The 20897-nt window shown below is 37.8% G+C and overlaps 1 protein-coding gene and 2 long non-coding RNA genes across 4 annotated transcripts in view; 1 reads left to right on the forward strand and 2 right to left on the reverse strand.

The window, feature by feature from the left end:
* The window catches only part of LOC130994897 (heat shock factor protein HSF30-like), an 87597-nt gene extending 83121 nt beyond the window's left edge, over positions 1–4476 (forward strand). For both annotated transcript variants that reach the window (XM_057920019.1, XM_057920021.1), the window contains exon 3: positions 4406–4476. Coding sequence is in view for 1 of the 2 variants with exons in the window: in XM_057920021.1 (XP_057776004.1) it covers positions 4406–4419 (14 nt within the window). In the remaining variant the exon portion in view is untranslated. The remainder of the gene's footprint in view (positions 1–4405) is intronic.
* A 2618-nt stretch (positions 4477–7094) lies between these two features.
* On the reverse strand, positions 7095–8357 carry LOC130995018 (uncharacterized). Its single transcript, XR_009092002.1, has 3 exons — positions 8331–8357; positions 8124–8256; positions 7095–7344 (listed from the first exon to the last, which is right to left on the reverse strand). It is a non-coding gene; the product is annotated as an uncharacterized LOC130995018 (long non-coding RNA).
* Positions 8358–8424: 67 nt separating this feature from the next.
* Positions 8425–11089, reverse strand: LOC130995038 (uncharacterized). Its single transcript, XR_009092022.1, has 4 exons — positions 9694–11089; positions 9337–9501; positions 9073–9140; positions 8425–8625 (listed from the first exon to the last, which is right to left on the reverse strand). It is a non-coding gene; the product is annotated as an uncharacterized LOC130995038 (long non-coding RNA).
* Between the last annotated feature and the right edge of the window lie 9808 nt (positions 11090–20897).

Below are 20897 nucleotides of genomic sequence, written 5' to 3' on the forward strand. Positions count from 1 at the left end.
TGCAGTAGTGGCTCGAATAATTCTTGCCATGATAGAATCACTAACAGATTGTTGGAGAAGATAAAGAGCTTTAGCATTTTGTTGCTTTAATTTCTTACGTACCTCGGATGAGGATGTCTTGTCGATATCTTCTCCCGGCATGGTGATTCCTTCTTCAATGACATCCCAAAGATCATGGGATTCAAGGCAAGTCTTCATACGAACACTCCAATAGTCATAGTTTTCTCCATTGAATATTGGAGTCGTGATGGAGAGACTTGACGACGCCATAACGCCCGCTTATGATCGAACAAGCTCTGATACCACTTGTTAGAAAATGGAGGTGATTATATAGAGGTTTGAGTGTGGTGAGTGATTGTAGTGAAGTGGTGTAGAGAATATTGTGAGTGTAGTGTGTGTAGAAGATAGAGATAATGATTTTAGAGTGGAGCTCTTGTCTCCAAAGAACTTAGATAATATTAGATAGAGTGATGTTTTTGAGATTGTTGAGATTATGTGAGATTGGTTACAAATGGCTCACAAGAGCTCTATTTATAGGTGTGGGAAGATCTCTCTAGATCCCACTACACTAACTTGTATCTAGAATTCTCTACTAGCATCCTCTTAAGGAATTTTCTAGATACTATATAGAAAATATCTAATCTCTAGAATACTCACTTGTCCTAGTATTATTTAGAATACTCTAGATTAATCTAGCTAGTGGTGAATTCTCTAGAATATACATAGCTTATTCTCACCTAGAATATTCTAGATAAATGCATCACACTTCAATAATAGCTCAACTAATTATATGATTTGTGTAACATGACCAGTCAAAATGAATATTCTCTCTCACAAAAAGTTATACCATCCTTCAATATACTACTACTCTTTCACTAATAAAAGGTAACATGACAAGTCAAAATATTCTGCCAAACATAAGCTGATCATGTATCTTGAGAAAATAAACATCAGATATATCTGCACAAAATCTGAAACGTTAGAAGCAATAATATATCAACTGTTTTAACTTGATCAAATATAAACAATTAATACCGATTCTAATACCCTTCTAACTTAACCACATCAGAGATGCATTCTTATGCACAAAAGCCCAATAACCTCTAGTATAGTTTCGCGGTAGCTCTATGGAGTCGAGTTGATGCGTAACAAGATTGTACAAAATGCAATGCCGTTTTTTATCCCAATAAAAGTCGTCAAAATAGAAGGCCAAAACCTGTGGATATTTAACCCAACCAAGTGGCTCAAGAACTCCACCAGCTTCAGGAGGAGCAAACTGTTGAATCCAGCATTTCTGAGCTCCCAACTTGACGTTGGGCAGCGCCTTCCTCCACTCGCCCGTCTCTGCCTTCATCTCCCAAACCTCCCACGACAGATCCCCACACGCAACCAGGAGCGACACACACCTCCCAGTTGACAGATATTTATACCTGCTTTCATGGTACTGACCAGGGGCTTCACTCAGTGTAATGATCTCCGTCTCCACATCCATCGTCGCACAGTACCTCCCCCTTGCCCAATGCAAGAAGCCTTCACTAGTAAAGGGAGCCTTGTCGTCGAAGCAAAATCGCCAGACATGATGAGGGAGGTGGTGAACCTCGACATGCCTCCAGGATTCATCGACGCCAACAGTGAACACGTCAAGATCGTAGTCAGTTTGTAGGCGTGGAAACCCGAGGCGATTAGTGGTTGGTGCAATCACTTTATACGCCAAGGAAGCTGCAGAGTATGCTAAACTACTGTAGTACTGGTGATAGGATACGTCTTTGGGGAATGGTGGGAGGAGGAATGACTGCTTCGTTACACGATTCACAATCACAAGACGACGGAGGTCGTAAGGGTTGTCTTTCATCTCCAGAATCAAACCGTTGCAGGTAGCAAGAATTCCAATTTCGAAGAGGTAAGTTAGCTCAGATGTGTGGATTCCACCGTCTGCATCGGCTGTTACATAAATTGGCAGAGAATTATTCTCTGCGGGTGGTGATAGGAGGAGTCCATAGGTAGCACCGTACATCTGCGCGTTGATGAAGGCATGAGAATGGACAATGTGGTACCACCTCCGGCAGATGAGCCTCGCTCTCTCGTAGAGATGATCGGCCGGGACACGGAGGAGAATTTCGAACAATAGGTCTGTGGGGAGGGACTCTATATTTGTTGGCCTCTCCTTTTTACACCTCCGGGAATAATAAGGCCGACTTCTAATGCATATCATCTACAAATTTTTGTTTTGAAATAGCATCATCAGTCATCACTCTACTAATCAATCGACTAACCAATTCACTAATTTGAGCCAAATAATTGAAATGCAGAGAGCAAGACAGCTATTGAACAATTAATTTTTGTTTTGGAACAGAAGAGCATCATCACTCTACTAAATTACTAATCCATCGACTAACCAATTTCACTAATTTGTATACAACTGCTTTATAAGCCCAAAACATAAATTTTGAAAAAGAAAACCTTTTCTTGTGAAACATATATGCATATGGGAATTTGAAGTATATATAACCTAATTTTGAAAGAGAGGCATTTGCATATCATAAAAGGCAAAATATGAGGGAGATTGCTTACGGATTCTCTACTAAGAATGTGGGAATGGGGATCCGAAACGCCGCCGTCGGTGCAGCAGCGCCGTGGAGGTGGCGGCTTCTGGGAGGCTAGTTTGGGACGAAGCATTCCAACTTCTCTATCGATGCAAATGAATTACGAGCGGCGGGCCCCAATAAATGCTCAGTTTCTCGCCCAAACTGAAGTACTACTAAATACTCTTTTTTTTTGTTAAATCGATGCATAAATAATAAATTTTGGAACAGTTTTAATTAGAATTTTAAACCTAAATACTCAAAAGTTTGTGCCTTTAATTTGATATATGCTTAACATCTTTGTCATTTTTTGTTTCTTCTCTTTTATTTCTAGAAATGGAGTAATTTTTAGGGTTAATGGTGCCTAAATTACCCAACTATTTCCAAGTTCTGGTTTGGGTACCCAATTTCAAGGTCTGTAATGAATAATAGTAAACTTTCAATTTATCTGATTTAGATACTCCGGCCAATTTTTCGGCGAAAAATTGATGACATGGACAACTGGATCGAAATCTTACGTGAACACGTCGGAATAATAGTTAAACACGGTCGTTTTACTTAGTTAAAAACGATGCCATTTTTTAACTAGAAAAGAAATGGGGGAGAGAACATCACTGCACTTCCGCCACATTCCACCCCTCCGCGGCCACCGCCGCCCCCGAAAGCCTTTCCGCATCTCTATAACATCACTGCACTTCCGCCAGCGTTCGCTGCAGCCACCAAACATCGCCTCTAGGGAATGATGAATAACATGTTCATAATCCTTGGCAGATGCATGGTTCCTTATGGTACCACTTACTAATAACAAGCATTGGATCAATTGAGCTTGAATGAAACGCAGCAATAGCATGACAACAGGGGACACCAGTAAGATCCCAAACTCTACAGGTACACTTCTTTGTATCTATAAATACAATATGTCTATCTTCTCCCTCAGTCACTTCATACCCATACTCACCATTCCAGACAACTTTACATTCCATTGAATCAAATTTGTTGGCCTCAAACAACTTTATAGCATTTGGAGCCCATTCACTCTTCCAAGCCAACAATGCAGATTTCCTATCTGTAATCCTCTTCATACACAATAACCTAATTTCTTCTAACATACTGACAATAGGCTTCTACATACAGAGAGGAAGCAGCAGCAGATGCTGAGTTTCCTTGCTAAGGCTTTCAAGAGCCCGAGTTTTGTTCAGCAGTATGTGGATAAATACTCGAATGAGAAGAAGAACATTGAAATAGGTCAGAAGAGGAGAATAAATATGAGTCCAACTGAAGGTGGATAGTCTTTTCTCTTGTGTGATGGAGGATGGATCGAGCACGGATTTGAAGGGCCTCTCGACTGAGACAGACCCTGACACCTCTGTTGGTTACACCAATTTGAGTGATATGACTAACTTGTGGGAGGAGTTCCTCAGCAATTAATGATCTCATTATTGGAGATGAGGTAGCAGAAGATGTATTGCAGCTGATCACTTGTCGGATATAAAAGTCGAAGAGTTTGTGGCTAAGACACCGGATTGGGGTGAGGATCTATTTACAAGACATTGTAGACCAGTTAGGAATCCTTTAAGCGTGCCCATAACAATCCTAACTGAATTCCTCGTCTTCTTGGCCTCCTCGTATTCACCTTCTTGCATAATCTTTTCTTATTTGATTTGATTCGATTCATTTATGTTGAAGCCAGTCTTGTTCTTACACCAGATTAGTTGGAGGCCAAGAGTTAAAGCGTACTGTTATGTATTCTTGGTGGAGTACAATCAATTGCGTCTTAGCTTCACCTCTCTTTTCACAATCATTTCTTTGCTTATTATCTGCAGATGGAATGGATTAAGCTGAAGACGTATCAGAAGGGGTTTAACCCTCCTTTCAGTCTTAGAATGTGGTGTGTTCGCAACGTCTACCCTTTTCATTATTTTTATTATATATGTAGATATAGAGTCTATATTTGTATGAAAGATAGGTTTGAATGTATCATGTTGGAATCATCTGTCACATAGTAATCCTAGTTTTGGAGCTGACTTAACATATATTCAATGAAGCTTCTATTATACCAAATGAAGGAACAAACAAAATTGAGTTATTGTTAAGAGTATGAGTCAGCATAGCTGAGTCAACTATGAGTCAGCAGTCTAGTCAGCAAGTTTGTTAGTTGTTAGAATGTTAGCTGGAGCAGTTAGAGTAGTTAGGAGCGGTTACTCTGCTCGCTTATATATTTTGTAAATACTTTGTATTTGGTTAAGTCTTTGAATACATAAAATCTCTCTCCAAATCTCTTTCTCTACTTTTCTCTCAGTTTTCAGTATGTTTAACATGGTATCAATCGCCAGTTAAACCGCTCCTTGCAGCAAATCTGCAGAATCCTCTCGATCAATTCTAGATCGAGCTTTATTCTCCTTCAAGTTTTATAGTTTTCGATCCGATTTTTCTCTCACTCACCATGGAAAATCGCAATTCCGCTGCAACTCAACCACATCTACCTACAATCATCAAGCTAGATCGCACGAACTATGTTTTTTGGCGAGCTCAAGCTATCGCCACCATCTATGCTCATGGTCTCGACAACCTGATCTCCTCTACTGCTACTTCTCCATCGCGCTCTCTTCCGTCTTTCTCTGGAGCTCCTAATCCAGAGTATGCTCTTTGGCACCGCAAAGATCAGTTTCTACTCAGCTGGCTTCTCTCCTCCGTCAGTAAGTCCATGCTTGGACATGTCGTTCGCTGCTCCCACGCTCGTGATCTCTGGCATACTCTAGAACGCTTGTTCATGTCTCAGTCTAAGGCGCGCATAATGCAACTGCGTCTCCTTCTTCAATCTACAAAAAAAGGCGACCTCACTGTTGAAGAATTCTTCTTAAAGATGCGTGGATATGCTGATCAACTGTCTGCGGTTGGGTAAATTGTGAATGATGAGGAGTTAATCATGTACATTCTGGCTGGTTTTGGTCCAGAATATGAAGCATTAGTGGTAAACATCATGAATAACTCTGACACACAGAACTTGCAGGAAGTTCAATTTGCGTTTCAGGCTTATGAACTTCGGTTGCTGCAACAACACTCTCCTCTCACTTCTCTATTCGAACCTACTGCCCATATTGCCTACAAAGGAGGTAGAGGTCCAAGTTCTGGCCGTGGAGGCATGGCAAATCGAGGTGGCAGATCATCAGCCACAAGCAAAATCATCACCTGCCAATTGTGTGGTCGCAATGGCCACGTTGCTATAAAGTGTTTCAAAAGATTTGACATACACTTCACTGATAACACTGTTACATCTCCTCAAGCTTTTAACTCTGATGCTACTGGAATGTCTAATGAATCTAATCTTCCTCAAGATGATATGCAGGGAGATCCTCACTGGTATATGGATAGTGGAGCTATTTCTCATATCACCAACAACATGCAAAACTTGGCTATAAGCAAAGACTACATTGGACAAGAACATCTTGTGGTTGGCAATGGTAATTCTCTCCCTATCTCTTCTATATGCTGCACTTCTCTTCCTTCCCCTACCTTTTCAAAACAGTCCTTATTACTCAACAACATCCTCTATGTTCCCCAAATTACCAAAAACTTGCTTAGCATTTCACAATTTACCAAAGATAATCAAGTTTCAATTGAATTTAATGACACTTGCTGTTTTGTCAAGGATCTCCAAACCAACAAGATTCTCTTGAAGGGCCATATGCATAAAGGGCTGTATCAGCTTGATCTCTCCTCTATTTGCAAGAGTTCTTCCATTAAGCCTTGTAACTCATCTACTTCAGTCTCATGTAATCATTCTGATAACATCTGTTCTGTATCAGAATCTAGAGGTAGAAATCTTCTGAACTCTGATCAAGCTCTTGTAATCTGCAATAAAACTTCTCAATTTGCTGGTGTTTGTACCCAAAATTTGGATATTTTGCATCGAAGTCTTGGACACCCTGCCCCCCATACCCTAGCAAAAGTATGTGCTACATTCACTACTAGAAAAACGCTCATAGATAACGGATTTTATCCGTTATCTATGAGCAAAAAAACTGTTGTGTATAGTGGTGTTATCTATGATACGTATCATAGACAACGGTTTAAAAACCGTTATGTATGTGAGAATAGATAACGGTACGAGATGCTCATACATAACGGTATGAAACCGTTATCTATAATGATTATACATAACGGTTTATACCGTTATGTATGAGGATTTTTCCGTTATGTTTTGTATTTTTTTTGTTTTTTTTCCTATCATAGTTAACAGTTTTTTTTCTATACATAACGGTATGAAACCGTTATCTATAATGATTATACATAACGGTTTATACCGTTATGTATGAGGATTTTTCCGTTATATTTTGTATTTTTTTTGTTTTTTTTCCTATCATAGTTAACAGTTTTTTTTCTATACATAACGGTATGAAACCGTTATCTATAATGCTTATACATAACGGTTTTTGCACCTTTTATAACAGTTTTTTTTGCACTTTATATAATTGTAGTATATTTTGCAATTTTTATAAAACGACAAAATGATAAAATCAACAATAACAATATTATATATCATCCAAAATATTCATACATTATCATCCAAATATAATGAAAACTTCACATATATTCTATTTAGCTAGATGTTTAATTAAAAAATATTACAAATGCGCGCAACTTGCTAGACATTTGAAACGACGTTCTCTGCTTCAGCCTTCTCGTTTGTAGTAGTCCTCATAGCTCATCGACTCCCATCTACTTGATCCGCCAAGATGATAAACTCAATCACAATAATGAACTGGAGAATTAAAAAAATCCGGCAACATGTGAGTTACATAAGTAATCTTCAAGATCTCAATGTTCACTAAGCAACAATAAATCCTTTGAACAATCGAAACAATTTCACACTAAGCAACAATAAATCCTTTGAACAATTACAAAAAGTTTTAAATGTATTTATTTGGCCTGTAGTTTCATGAAAAGCTTAAGTAAACGATTCTTTCTTAGTCACCACACTCTATATCTTGAAGATCCGTATTTTTGCTCAGAATTATTTTACATAATTGAATAAGAATAAGAGATTCAAAATATAATGTGGTATAGGCACTGAGGAAAGAGCTCGACTCGCACGAAATCATGTTAAGAAAAAAAAAAAACCTTGTCTCCTCAAAGAATGGATTAACAGAAATTACTCACAGTGAGCCAGTTAAAACTGCAACAATAACTGTGAAACTAATTAGTTACCCAGTGTTAACGACAACATATATAAATCAGGTTATGTGGAAACCATCGATCTCATGATAAACCAGCAGTTAAGTCATTGCAATAAAGCAATTGTATCAGAAAAAGAAATAACAGAGTATGCAATGTATCATGCCAAATAAACATTTGTGATTAACACTTCCATTAGTATTCTCGAGAAATTGGGATAGCCATCAGCCATTGGCCGTGGGTAATTCTCTAAGCTACTCTTAAATTTAAGAACAAACAGCTATTTTCCACATCAAGTTGTAGCTTATGGAACGCTAGTAGAGCAGAGATGCAAAAACATGGGCCATGTTGAATGGGATAACTAACCTGATAGATGATTTGCAGTAGATTTTCTAGAAATCCAAGCTTCTCTTCCGTGTCCTTTTTTCAGTAAATTATCCTTCTCCCCAGTCTGAATGGGTTTCCTCCTACATCCCCGAATCGAGACCACAGTAGCAATCTGCAACAGAAAAAGCTCAAACCCTACAACTCAAATTTACACTACAAATGCAATCAAAGAAGAGATGTACGAACCGCAAAGTATACTACCACCAGTGCAAAACGTCCACCTGGATAACAATCATGCAATTTTGAGTTAAAATTCAAGTGTGTGTGTGTGTGAGGGAGGCAGAGAGAGAGAGGAGTTACTGACTGAGTGTAGAAAAAGAAGACGAAGAATCCGAAGGCAGCAACAGTCTCGTAGAGCAAGTAAGCCATGGCGATAAAGGCGAAGGCGCAAAGCAGTACCTGCCACTGCAGCCAGTATTCGATTCCCTCCACCGCTCCAGAATTCTCCATTTTTAAGCACCAACACTACAGCCACCTCAACCTGTAAAAGCATAAAATTGCAATAGTCAAGATCCAGAAAGGTAGATACCCTAGCCTTCTCCACACAGTCTCGTACAAAACCCAACTGCAACTTAAAGAAAAAAAAAAGTTCATGCCTATTTTAACCTGCTGGCAAAGGATAGTCGGCAGTTGAGCTGGATATTTGCTAGTTTGACATAACTTGTAAGTGATAACCACAAAAGTAGTTTAATACATCGAAGTGGATGAGATTTGTTCACATTATTTACCATACTATCAAGTAGGATCAGTTGCCAACTACAAAATAGAATACTAAATTACTAACAGCACAGATCAAGAAAGATACTCTTCAGAACAGTATTGCCAAAATGATACCATAGATTGTCTTCTTAAATGTGTCATGATGAATAAAAATTATTACAAATACTCAAATGAAAAAATAACATTTCTAACAATGGTGAAGTGGTACCTGCATAGTTCATAGCCATAATTTCGTGGCTTGCCTCAGCATCAGAGTCGTTCTCTAACAAGTTCATGCTAAGAAGTAAATGCACGATAAGCATAACTTATATTAATTACTAAGGATTAGAGTCTTCCTAGTTCTACTCATAGATAGCCAATTACAGTAAATACATGTGTAGTTAAGATGAGTGATTAGCTTATTCTTAATTAAAAAGACATACTCAAGCCAATTCACTTGGTTGAAATGATAATAAAGAAATTCAAGACTTACAATGGAAGGCTCTTGTATCTTGCTTGCCAATAGCTGTGGAGAAACCAATCTCTCCACCAGTCCACTTGTATCTTGGGGGAACAACACTGAGCATCGCAGTTGTGTCAAGCACCTGAGCAAATGAACTCACTTGCACAGATAAACCGCAGGCAAATGATCATTAATCTGTCGCCCAAAACAAAGAAGTACATACTTAATCGTAGTATGTATATGTAGAATTCAGATTAACTTACTTGTGGTAGATAAAAAGCTGCAGCAGAAAATACTTTGAACATTACATCACTCTAGTTTCACTCTCAATCTCAAATTCAGTTCAACAAAGTACCTTATCATTGAGAATGAATAATTTTGACTTACAAAGAGTAGCAAGAACGATTGGATGCAGTTTTCACTATTGCTATTTCCTAGAGTGCTCCATCCAAAAGTTAGCTCCTCTGCTTTCTCAATGTCTTTTGACTGGTAAGGAGCTATACTGTGAATTGTATATTGAGGCGAACCCAATAGGTGATTCTCGATATATTCATACCTGCACGGTGAGCAAGAGTTAGCTTCTTCATTCACCCAAAGTAGTATAGATTGAAGCGGTGGATTGAAGCTAGGGCACGGAAGAGGGAGTTCAGCGGCGGATTGAAGCTAGGGCACGGCGGCGGCAAGGAGTCGCTGTTGTCGCCGGAGTATGGAGAGCAGAGGGGGCTTTGGGCTGAGCTCGGAGGCGGCGGCCTTCCCGCCGTGCGGTAGACGGGAATCGACAGGGAGGTGGCTGTAGATTATAGATCTAGGATTTCAGGCGCGGTATGGTGTGCGTGCATTTGAGTCAGAGAGAGAGGAGATTAAGAGGGAGACGAGGGAAGTGCGACGAGCTTGGTGGCTGACGTTGCTGCGGCCGGGGAGGACAGAGGGGGGGCGTGCTTCTGTGGCCGGAACTTGCCTCGGCAGCGGCGGCGACTATCTCTCAAAGAGGGAGAGATCGCGAAGTGAGAGAGAGATTTGGGGAGGAGATGAGACGTAGCGAGGGTGGGCGGCAGCGGCGCGACGCAGCGCGACAAGGGTGGGCGGCGACGGGCTGGCTCGGGGCAGCGGCGCCGGCGGCGGAGTCGAGAGGGGAGAGAGAGAGTCGAGAGAACTAGGGCTTCTAGTTTGGGAGGAGGGGTTAATTTCTAAATTTCCTAAATTTTTTTCTTTTTTTCACTTTTAATATTCAATTTTTGGTATTTAGATTTCTAATTTAGATTTTTAATTTACATTTTATATAAGTGTTGATAAAATAAAAAAATGTTATGAATTTTTATTTTTCAAAGTCTATATCTAGGAATAAATTCAAATTTTAGGATAAATAATTTATTTGTTATTTTTTAATATAATATAAGAATGTAGAAAATTATTTTAAAAAAATTAATAAAAAAAATTATACATAACAGTTTTTAGAGACGCTCATACATAACGGTTCAAAAACCGTTGTAAATGACTCTTATACATAACGGTTCAAAAACCGTTGTAAATTACTGTTATAAAAGATGGTCATAGATAACGGTGGCACAACGGTTTTGTAATACCGTTATGTATGCAACTTATAGATAACGCAAAAACATAACGCATTTGTTCAAACCGTTATCTATGCATTTAGACAACAGTACATAGATAACGGATTTTCGCAAAACCGTTATCTATTCCTAAAAGTGCGCTCATACATAACGGTTTTTGAAAAAAACCGTTATCTATTCACTGTTATGTATGTAAACTTTTGTAGTAGTGTTTGGAGCTCAAAGAAACAGCCTGTAGTTTCTAGGAGTAGCGCTGAATCGGAGTATCGCTCCCTTGCAAATGTTGCCACTGAACTCATGTGGCTTCAGCCGCTTTGCCAAGAGTTGGGACTCCCATTTACTCATCCTCATCAAGTTTGGTGTGACAACACAGCAGCAGTTGCCCTCTCAGCAAATCCTATTTTCCACTCGCGCACAAAACATGTTGAGGTCGACATCCACTTCGTTCGGGAAAAAGTAATGGAGAAAATCATTGAAGTAGGACATGTTCCAACTGAAGATCAAGTCGCCGATATCTTCACCAAACCACTCCCGGAGTCTCGTTTTTGTTTACTTCGTTCAAAGTTAAAACTTGTACAACCAGTTTGATTACATACATATAAATCTTTTTGGGAGTATGTTAAGAGTATGAGTCAGCATAGCTGAGTCAGCTATGAGTCAGCAGTCTAGTCAGCAAGTTTGTTAGTTTGTTAGAATGTTAGCTGGAGCAGTTAGAGTAGTTAGGAGCGGTTACTCTGCTCGCTTATATATTTTGTAAATACTTTGTATTTGGTTAAGTCTTTGAATACAAAATATCACTCTCCAAATCTCTTTCTCTACTTTTATCTCAGTTTTCAGTATGTTTAACAGTTATTCTGATACAATATGCTTTGTCACTTCTTATTCTAAATTTGATTTTGTTTATTATATAATATGCTAGAATTAGTGCTTTCATTTCATTTCATGGCATATCCTCTGTTTAAAAGCCAACCAGTCGTTAAGGAAGGAAGGATAAGTGTTGGAGCTCGAGTTGTGCTGCTGGAGAGGAACCAATTGTTGGAGACCTCAAACAATCTTCTTTGTATATATATTACTTCATGATTGAGTTATACATATGTTCATAGCTCAACTAATGATATGATTGGTGTTTGTTTACACTCTTCTTTGATCTAAGTCAATTTTTTGCTAGCTCGTTTGATAATGTTGTGTATATGAGTTATTGGAAAATGATGGTCTTACTTTTAAGTTTATATATTACTACATCCGTCCACAAAATATTGCCCTACTTACCCATTTTTCCTTGTCCACAAAGTAATGCCCTACTCTGCTTTTTGTACCACTATACTCTTTTTTCTTTCATTTATTTATCATCAATTGCCACTAATGGACCCACCATACAACAACTTATTTTATTTTTATATTTTACTTTATTACACTTTATTACTAGTGGACCCAACACACAACACCTTTAACACTTTAGTCAACGGGCAATACTTATTAAAACCTGTGCCAAACAGTAAATGGGGCAATACTTCAATTGCCACTAATGGACCCACCATACAACAACTTATTTCATTTTTATATTTTACTTTATTACACTTTATTAATAGTGGACCCACCACACAACACCTTTAACACTTTAAACAGTAAATGGGGCAATACTTTGTGGACGGAGGGAGTACTTAATTTCATTAAAAATATTCTTGAATAGAATATACGTTGATTTGCAATCCAATACACTTTAGTCAACGGGCAATACTTATTACAACCTGTGCCAAACAGTAAATGAGGCAATACTTTGTGGACGGAGGGGGTACTTAATTTCATTAAAAATATTCTTGAATAGAATATACGTTGATTTGCAATCCAATAGCAACGTGACTGTGAGGTCACAATTTGTCCATTCAAAGTGATCATAAATATTCCATGTTATATCATCCTTCAATACTACTACTCTTTGAAAGAGTCTCTTGAGAAAATAAGCATCATATATCTGCAAATAATCTAAAACGTTGATACGTTTTAAGAATCTATATGATATATCAACTCTTTGAACTTGACCAAATAGAAACAATAACGTTTCTAATACTCTTTTAACTTAGCCATATCAGATTATTCTTATGCGGAAAAGCTTCATAATAACCACTAGTATAGAATTCTGGTAGCTCTATGGAGTCGAGTTGATGCGTGTCAAGATTGTAGAAAATGCAATGCCGCCAATGCATCCCAAAATGAAAGGCCAAAACCTGTGGATATTTAACCCAACCAAGTGGTGCAAGAACACGACGAGCATCTTTAGGAGCAAACTGTTGAATCCTGCATTTCTGAGCTCCCAAGTCGACGTTGGGCAGCGCCTTCCTCCACTCGCCCGTCTCTGCCTTCATCTCCCAAACCTCCCACGATAGATCCCCACACGCAACCAGGAGCGACACACACCTCCCAGTTGACAGATAATAATAGTTTCTTTCATTGTACTCATAAGGGGCTTCACTCAGTGTAATGATCTCCGTCTCCACATCCATGGTCGCGCAGTATCTCCCCCGTCCCCAGTGCAGGAAACCTTCACTAGTCAATGGAGTCTTGGCGAGGAGACGTGGCCTGAGAAGGTCGGGTAAGTGCTGTACCTGGACGTGCCTCCAGGATTCATCGACTCCAACAGTGAGCACGTCAAGACCGTAGTATTCTAGGTGTAGTGGCGAGTGGTGAACATTGTACGGTGCAATCACTTTATACGCCAAGGAAGCTGCAGAGTATGCTAAACTACAGTAGCGCTGGAGATAGTATACGCCTCTAGGGAATGGTGGGAGGCGGAATGACTGCTTCGTTGCAGGATTCACAATCACAAGACGAGGGAAGCAGCAACCTTTGGCTTTCAACTCCAGAACTAAACCGTTGCAGGTAGCAACAACTCTCAATATGGAGATGCGATTTAGCTCAGATGTGTGGATTCCACCATCTGCGTCGGCTGTTACATAAAGTGGCAGAATAGTATTATCATATAGGCGTGATAGGAGGAGTCCATAGGTAGCACCGTGCATCTGCGCGTTGATGAAGGCATGAGAATGGATAATGTGGTACCACCGCCAGCACACGAGCCTCGCTCTCTCGTAGAGATGATCGGCCGGCAAACGGAGGAGGATTTCGAACAATAGGTCTGTGGGGAGGGACTCTATATTTGTTGGCCTCTCCTTTTTACACCTCCGGAAATAATAAGCCCGACTTCTATTGTATATCATCTGCTTTTATTGAATAAAGATATGTCATATAAACATGTATCTTATCTACAAATTTTTGTTTTGTATACATGTGTTTTATCATTCCAAAATTTAAATGCTTGAGAATAAGACAGCCATATACATATCAATGCTTCTTTATATTATACTCTTACCTAAATTTCAAAGATAAAAACATTTTGTTATGAAACATATATGCATAGGGAATTTGAGGTGTAACCTAATTTAGGCATGTGCATATCAAACAAGGCAAAATATGATCGAGGGAGAGTGCTTACCGATTCTCTACTAAGAATGTCGGAATGGGGATCCGAAACGGTGCCGTCGTTGCAGCAGCGCCGCCGAGGCATTTCAGCTTTTCTATTATCTGTCAACGGTGTAAAATGCGGCGGCGAAGTAAATGAATTACAAAGCGGTCGGCACAAATAAATACTTATTAGTAGGGCTTCAATCCAAGCCAAAATGTGTGGGGTGGCCCAATTAAACCATCAATTCCAAAGAGTTAAAATTGAAAATTTTCAATCCAACAAAAATTACCGTTCGAATAGCCCGACATCCGATAGCGCCGACCCGAAATTATATATGTCTGACTCGAAAATAATGTGTTCCCTATACTATATAAGAATTATCTTGTTATTTGATTTTCAACTTCATTAATTTACTTATGAAAATTAGTATAATAAGATATTTTTCTTCAATAGTTTGTGAAATGTATGTTGATTCAATGTTAGAAATTCAATATTAGAAAATTATATTCATCATTTCACTTCTCTGTATTTTTAGTCCAATATTTAACATAAAATATTTAGATTAAAAAATTTAAAAATGATACTTATTTAATAAAAATATTGTATCTTTATATCTCAAAGACTTGCATATTAAGTTATGTAAGTCGATGTAATGTTACTTATTTATGCGTATATTTATTTATTACAAATATAATATTATCAAGAAAAATATATTAGTTAATTTTTTGAAAATAAATTTTTGAGTCCGACTGGCCCGATGAGTTAACCCGAAATCCGAATATTTTGGGTTGTGATTGAAATTTCTAACCCGAAATTTGTTTTAACCTGATTAGGCCGCACATGAACTCGTAACTCAATAGAACTAGCTTAAAATATGGTGGGTTGGCTCGATTGACGTCCTTACTATAAAAAAAAGAATAGAGTTTTTCTTGGTTAGTGATAAATAAGTACATAAATTTTGACACAATTTCGATAAGAATTTTAAACCAAAATACTCGAAAGTTTGTGCCTTTAATTTGATATATTCTTAACATCTTTGTCATTTTTTGTTTCTTCTCTTTTAATCTTTGTTTCTTTATTTCTAAAAATGGAGTAATTTTTATAATTAAAAACAATTTATTATAAATGAACACTACAAGATTGAAATTAACACTATAACATTTTAAATGACACTATAAATGTTGAAAAATGACACTATAAGATTGAAACTGACACTATTTTATTATACAAATGACACTATAACATTTTAAATGACACTGCTTATAATTGACACTATAATATTGTAAATGACACTGCGTATAAATGATACTATAAAATTAAAATTATTCCCTAAAGTCATTTAAAGTCATCAGCCAACTATTCCCTACAAAATAATTCTTGATGAGCTGGACAACATCATCGCATAGGAAAGTTTTATTTCTTTTTGATAAATTAATTGTATTGAATAAAGAAATTTAAAGACCGCGGCTTAGGCATTAACATCTTACCACTTGGCCAACACATGCACACTCGCACAGAAAATTTAACCAAAAGTAATGTGGTAGTTAATAACAAGAGATGCAAAAAAATCCCATCTTGCACTTACTCCAAAGAGCAGTTCATCGGTTTTCAAATGAAGGCCATTTCACTCAATCTTTTCTCTCAGAGCGGCAAAGCATAGTTTAGACCACTTCTCATCATCCCAAACCAGATGGCACTAAAGCATCAACATATCTTCTTCAAGTTTCACAAATCTTAATTTGTTTTATCAATCTATATCTTTAGCACTTGCATACAAGATTTCTCATTCAATGACAAATTATATATATATTCTTACTTCATATATGTAGACATAGAGTCTACATTTGTATGAAATATATATAGGTTTTGAATGTATCATGTTGGTATCATGTGTGACAGTGTGCTGACTTGACATACACTCAATGATTTTGCCTTTGCTTTTGAGCTTGTATTACATAAATATACACGCAGATTTGCAATGGAATAGCAATGTGATTTGTGAGGTCACAATCTGTCCATTCAAAGTGATCATAAATATTCTCTCACAAAAAGTTATATCATCCTTCAATATATTAAACCAACATCAAAATATCTGTAAATAATCTATATACAAACTGTTTTAACTAAACCAAATGTAAACAATAACAATTCTAATACTCTTTTAACATAGCCATATCAGATTATTCTTATGCGGAAAAGCTTGATAACCACCAATATAGGATTGTGGTAGCTCTATGGAGTGGAGTTGATGCGTATCAAGATTGTAGAAAATGCAATGCCTCCCAGAAGTAAAGGCGCCAAAATAAAAGGCCAAAACCTGTGGATATTTAACCCAACCAAGTGGCTCAAGAAATCGATCAGAGAACTGTTGAATCCTGCATCTCTCAGCTCCCAACTCGATGTTGGGCAGCGCCTTCCTCCACTCGCCCGTTTCTGCCTTCAACTCCCAAACCTGCCACGACAGATGCCCACACCCAAACAGGAGCGACAGACACCTCCCAGTTGACAGATAATGATAGTTGTGTTCAAGGTAAGCTTGACGAGGGAGCATAATAAGAGGGATTCCACTCTGTGTAATGATCTCCGTCTCCACATCCGACGTCGCGCAGAACTTCCCCCTTCCCCAATGCAAGAAACCTTCACTAGTCAAGGGAGCCTTTTCGAAGAAAAATCGCCTGACATTGTCGGGGAGGTGGTGAACCTCGACGTTCCTCCAGGATTCATCAACTCCAACAGTAAGAACGTCAAGACCGTAGTCAATTTGTAGGCGTGGTGGCGAGTGGGAAACATTGTGCTGTGCAATCACTTTATACACCAATGAAGCTGCAGAGCATGCAAAACCATACTTGAGCAGGGCATAGGACACGCCTTGAGGGAGGAGGAATGACTGCTTTGTTGTAGGATTCACAAGACGAGGGAAGCGTTTGTTGTCCAACTCCAGAACCAAACCGTTGCAGGTAGCAAGAACTCCCAATTTGGAGATGTGATTTAGCTCAGATGTGTGGATTCCACCGTCTGCATCGGCTGTTACATAAAGTGGCAGAGTATTATCATTTAGGGGTGATAGGAGGAGTCCATAGGTAGCACCGTGCATCTGCGCGTTGATGAAGGCATGAGAATGGATAATGTCGTACCACCGCCGGCACACGAGCCTCGCTCTCTTGTAGAGATGATCGGCCGGCAGACGGAGGAGAATTTCGAACAGTAGCTCATTGGGGAGGGACTCTATGTTTGTTGGCATAAACATGTCTATTGTCTATCATCTGCCTATAGAATACAGATATTGTCATAAACATGTCTTAAATACAAATTTTTGTTTTGGAACAGCATCATCACTCTACTAATCAATCGACTAATCATTTTCACTAATCAATGTCTTTTTATATTAATCTCTAACCTAAATTTCAAAGACAAAATCTTTCTTGTGAAACATATATGCATACGGAATTTCAGCTCTAACCTAATTTTGAAACACTGTTAACCCAAATACATGTGTTTTATCCACCCAAAACATAAGTAGATATCTGAAATGCAGAGAATCAGACAACCATCTGCTTAGCAAACGTATGTTTTCTTATTATTAATCTCTAACCTAAATTTCAAAGACAAAATCTTTACTTATGAAATGTATACGCGTAAGGAATTTCAAAAAAGGGAAAATATGAGGGAGAGTGCTTACGGATTCTCTACTAAGAATGTCGGAATGGGGATCCGAATCAGTGCAGCGGCGGCGCGGAGGCATTTCAGCTTTTTTTTTTTTTTTTTCATCGATGCATAAATGCATAAATTTTGGAACAATTTGAAAAAGATTTTTAAACCTAAATACTCAAAAGTTTGTGTCTTTAATTTGCTATATGCTTAACATCTTTGTCATTTTTTGTTTCTTCTCTTTTAACCTTTGCCTTTTTATTTCTAAAAATAGAGTAATTTTATGATTATAAGCAATCTATACTAATAGAAAAAGATCTTAAGGTAGTCTAAACCACAACTTGTGGATTACCTATTTTACCCATATTATATATTTATTATTATATTTATAAAATATAAATCTATTTTGATATACATTTATTTGTCACTCAAATCTATAAAGACTACTTTATATCTATAGCTATTGATAAGGCTTATAAATGAATATATTCATCCAATAAATTATCTAATAAAAATAATAAATTGATAGATTTTTTTAAATAATAGATTATCAATTAAAATAACATTAATTACACGTACAATGTACGTTCTTTTCGCTAGTTTACTAAATTACTCTTCTCGTTCATAAAAAATGAGGTACAATTATTATATTTGACGTCCAAAAAAATGGGGCACTTTCTCTTTTTAGAACATGGGCCCAACACTTTTTCTTATATTTTAGGGATAACTGCGTGTAATATCACCACCTTCAGCAAAAATCCAATTTGCCCATGACCTTTGGATTATCCAAAATTTATCATAATCTTTCAATATTGTTCAATTTTCCCATACCAAACTTTTGTGACTTATCCAGATTTACCCCAAATTTGCATAAAATTATACAACAACCCCACCTTCTTGCAATCTTTTAAACAAATTGGAAAAGAACCCCAATCATGAAATTATTCAAGCAAAATACCCTTAAAAGTTTTCTATAATTATAAAGCAATAATCAAATCAATATAAAGGCCCAACATGCTTCCGTATCACTTCAAAATTAATCTAAACATAAACCAACTTTATACATTTAGTCGAATGGTCTTCTTCAGGAGTCAGTACTTGTTGCGTTTTACGGACCGTCTGCCCCCAAGGCTCCGTCCAACCACGCGCTCGCAAGGGATGGCTGCAACCTTCATCCTTCACTAAGTTCCGACGTATAATATTTTGTTGGAAAATGAAAGAATTTTTTTTACTAAACCGGAAAGTTGAGCAAAACTAAGCGTTTATAGAGGAATTATAAAATACTTAATTTATTTCATAAAATCCCCCTTAAGGGAGGAGACAAACTTGTTTTAGCTACTCATTCGTAGCTAACACTAGTATACATAAAATAAAAGGAAACTAAAATTAGAACTGTAAATTTTTTGAAAACAGAAATTTAAAATTATAAAGATAAATTCTAGAGAGAGTGTGTGTTGTGTGAGGATGTATAAAATTTCGGATGCCTTCTTCTCTCTAGAGCTTGCGGTTTTATAGAGGTTTGATGCCCTCTATAAGTCTTGAAGCCGAACCTTTCTTTATCTTTTTATGATAATTGTTGGTGTGGACCAGCTGCTTTTCCTTCCACTCAACATTGTGGATCTCCTGTAGAATTACCCACTTTCGTCTTTTCCACCCACTTTTGTCGTTTTTTGTTTAGTGGGTGGTCCTCTTGTCCCAAGTCACATGACTCTCTTTTCTTTGTCGGGCGTCTTACTTTTTTGGTGCTCGAGGTGCTCGTCTACGCGGAGTCTTGTGTTCTTCATACTCGTCGGACCAGAACTTCTTTTTATCGGGTTTCGGAAAAAAACTCTTGAAAAACTCTGGTTCTTTCTGCGTGGGACATTCCATGCAAACGTGCTAATTCCAATGGCCCAAGTGAGCCATATTACAAAACTTGCGACGAACCTTTTTACTCCCCGCGATCTTGTTTTGCCAAAGTGTTAGCCTTTTTTCTTCAAATGCGTTTTCGGCATACTTGGTAGTAGTTCCTGTCATGGTGTTTAACAGGAATGATCCCAAATTCAAATTCTGAGCGAACTTGAGTTTGGACTTAGCTTTGTCCATCTCTGTGAGATAGACCCATAATCCCCATGCTCGCCTTGTGGAAATCTATTATTCCGTAAATGTGGCGACAATAGAGGACTAATGGTCAGGAGTCTTGATTCGGTTTAAGGCTTGATTGTCGGGCCGTCGAAGCTTTATGAAATGGAAAGCCTCATGGTTGCCCTTTCCTACAGGCTCTAGCGCTGCACTGAAGAAATACAGTTCCAAAACATCCTTTCGTTTGAGGGACTCATTGTTTGCCCAAGCGTCGTAGACTGTTTCTTGGATCCACCTTGGTAGTGAAGGATTGTATACTGAAAGCAAGACTTTATGCTTGTATACATTGATTCCTTAGTTCACTATGATTCTTCTATCTGAAATATTGTTATTGCATAATCCTATTATAGTCCAATTTATCTCATACTATAGATTATATGGTGTTGTAGATCACAGAAGATCATATAATTGAAAAAAGTTGAGATATAAATTGAGTTCACAATCGAGGCAACTATGGATGAGTTGCTGGTTTAGATTGTAGCATAAATGGATAAATAGTTTGTCTCGGCTATTTATTTATGCTAGTACCTTCGTGTATTGAACAGGATCACAGTGAGATGAATTCTTATATTCTAACTAATTAAGAATCAAGATCTCGGCGACTTAAATAGTCTTAACCTTAGTTGGATTAATTGGTGTGAATAATATATTGACTATTGCTTTGATTTATTATGGGTGAGAGTTCTCTTGAAGCTCAATATACTCAATACTTTGGGTGATAGCAATTATTATTTGACATGCGATTATATTGCAATAAGGATCTGTGTCCTGCTAATAATAGGATGATAATA

Source organism: Salvia miltiorrhiza, chromosome 7 (genome assembly GCF_028751815.1).
Source record: "Salvia miltiorrhiza cultivar Shanhuang (shh) chromosome 7, IMPLAD_Smil_shh, whole genome shotgun sequence".
Taxonomy (NCBI): Eukaryota; Viridiplantae; Streptophyta; class Magnoliopsida; order Lamiales; family Lamiaceae; genus Salvia; species Salvia miltiorrhiza.